The sequence below is a fragment of the Geospiza fortis genome, unplaced genomic scaffold (genome assembly GCF_000277835.1).
Source record: "Geospiza fortis unplaced genomic scaffold, GeoFor_1.0 scaffold461, whole genome shotgun sequence".
Taxonomy (NCBI): domain Eukaryota; kingdom Metazoa; phylum Chordata; class Aves; order Passeriformes; family Thraupidae; genus Geospiza; species Geospiza fortis.
In genome coordinates, this window is record NW_005054463.1 from 33,817 (window position 1) to 34,379 (window position 563).

The 563-nt window shown below is 47.4% G+C and overlaps 1 protein-coding gene across 1 annotated transcript in view; it reads left to right on the forward strand.

Moving 5' to 3' along the window:
• UNC80 (unc-80 homolog, NALCN channel complex subunit) overlaps positions 1 to 563 on the forward strand; it is a 17,863-nt gene that overhangs the window by 15,771 nt on the left and 1,529 nt on the right. The window contains exon 8 of the mRNA XM_031062773.1: positions 462 to 535. Coding sequence (XP_030918633.1) covers positions 462 to 535 — 74 coding nt within the window. The remainder of the gene's footprint in view (positions 1 to 461; positions 536 to 563) is intronic.

Genomic DNA, 563 nt, shown 5'->3' on the forward strand with positions numbered 1-563 from the left:
TAGCTGTCTTTAGTCAGTGCTCTTCTGTTATTCCTGGCTAGTAGACTGAGTCTGCAGGAATGAGGGGCTATCTGTTGCATTTGTTTTTCTTAAAATTTCAGCAAAACCTTGGGCAATTCTCCTATCTTTTTGCATGCCAGTTGGTCTTTTATTTTTGAGGGCATCACATGGGAATTCAACTCAGTGTATTCTTCTGGAATGGAAAGATGTTATGGGTGGTATTTTTCTCACTAAGCCATGACAAGGATAGGTGTGCTAGCTAGACTTCAGGAGATCCCAGTCTTGCTGTGGCAGTAGTGGAAACCCAAGGTAAAAGAATTTTAGATTAGACAGCTTATATAAAGATGGAAGGAACCACAAACCCTGTCTTAGTTGTAAAACCCCCATGGAATCTCCCTCTTCTTTTCTTGTGTATTTCTTCCCAAATTTTAACCCGAGTTTCCTGGGTTTGCACCCTCCAGCGGAGCAGAAGCGCTCGGTGACGTTCACGGAGGCTCAGCCTGAGGCATCCCCCGCCTGCGCCGCGGAGCCGCCGGTGCAGCAGCAGCAGCAGCTGGGGGGCC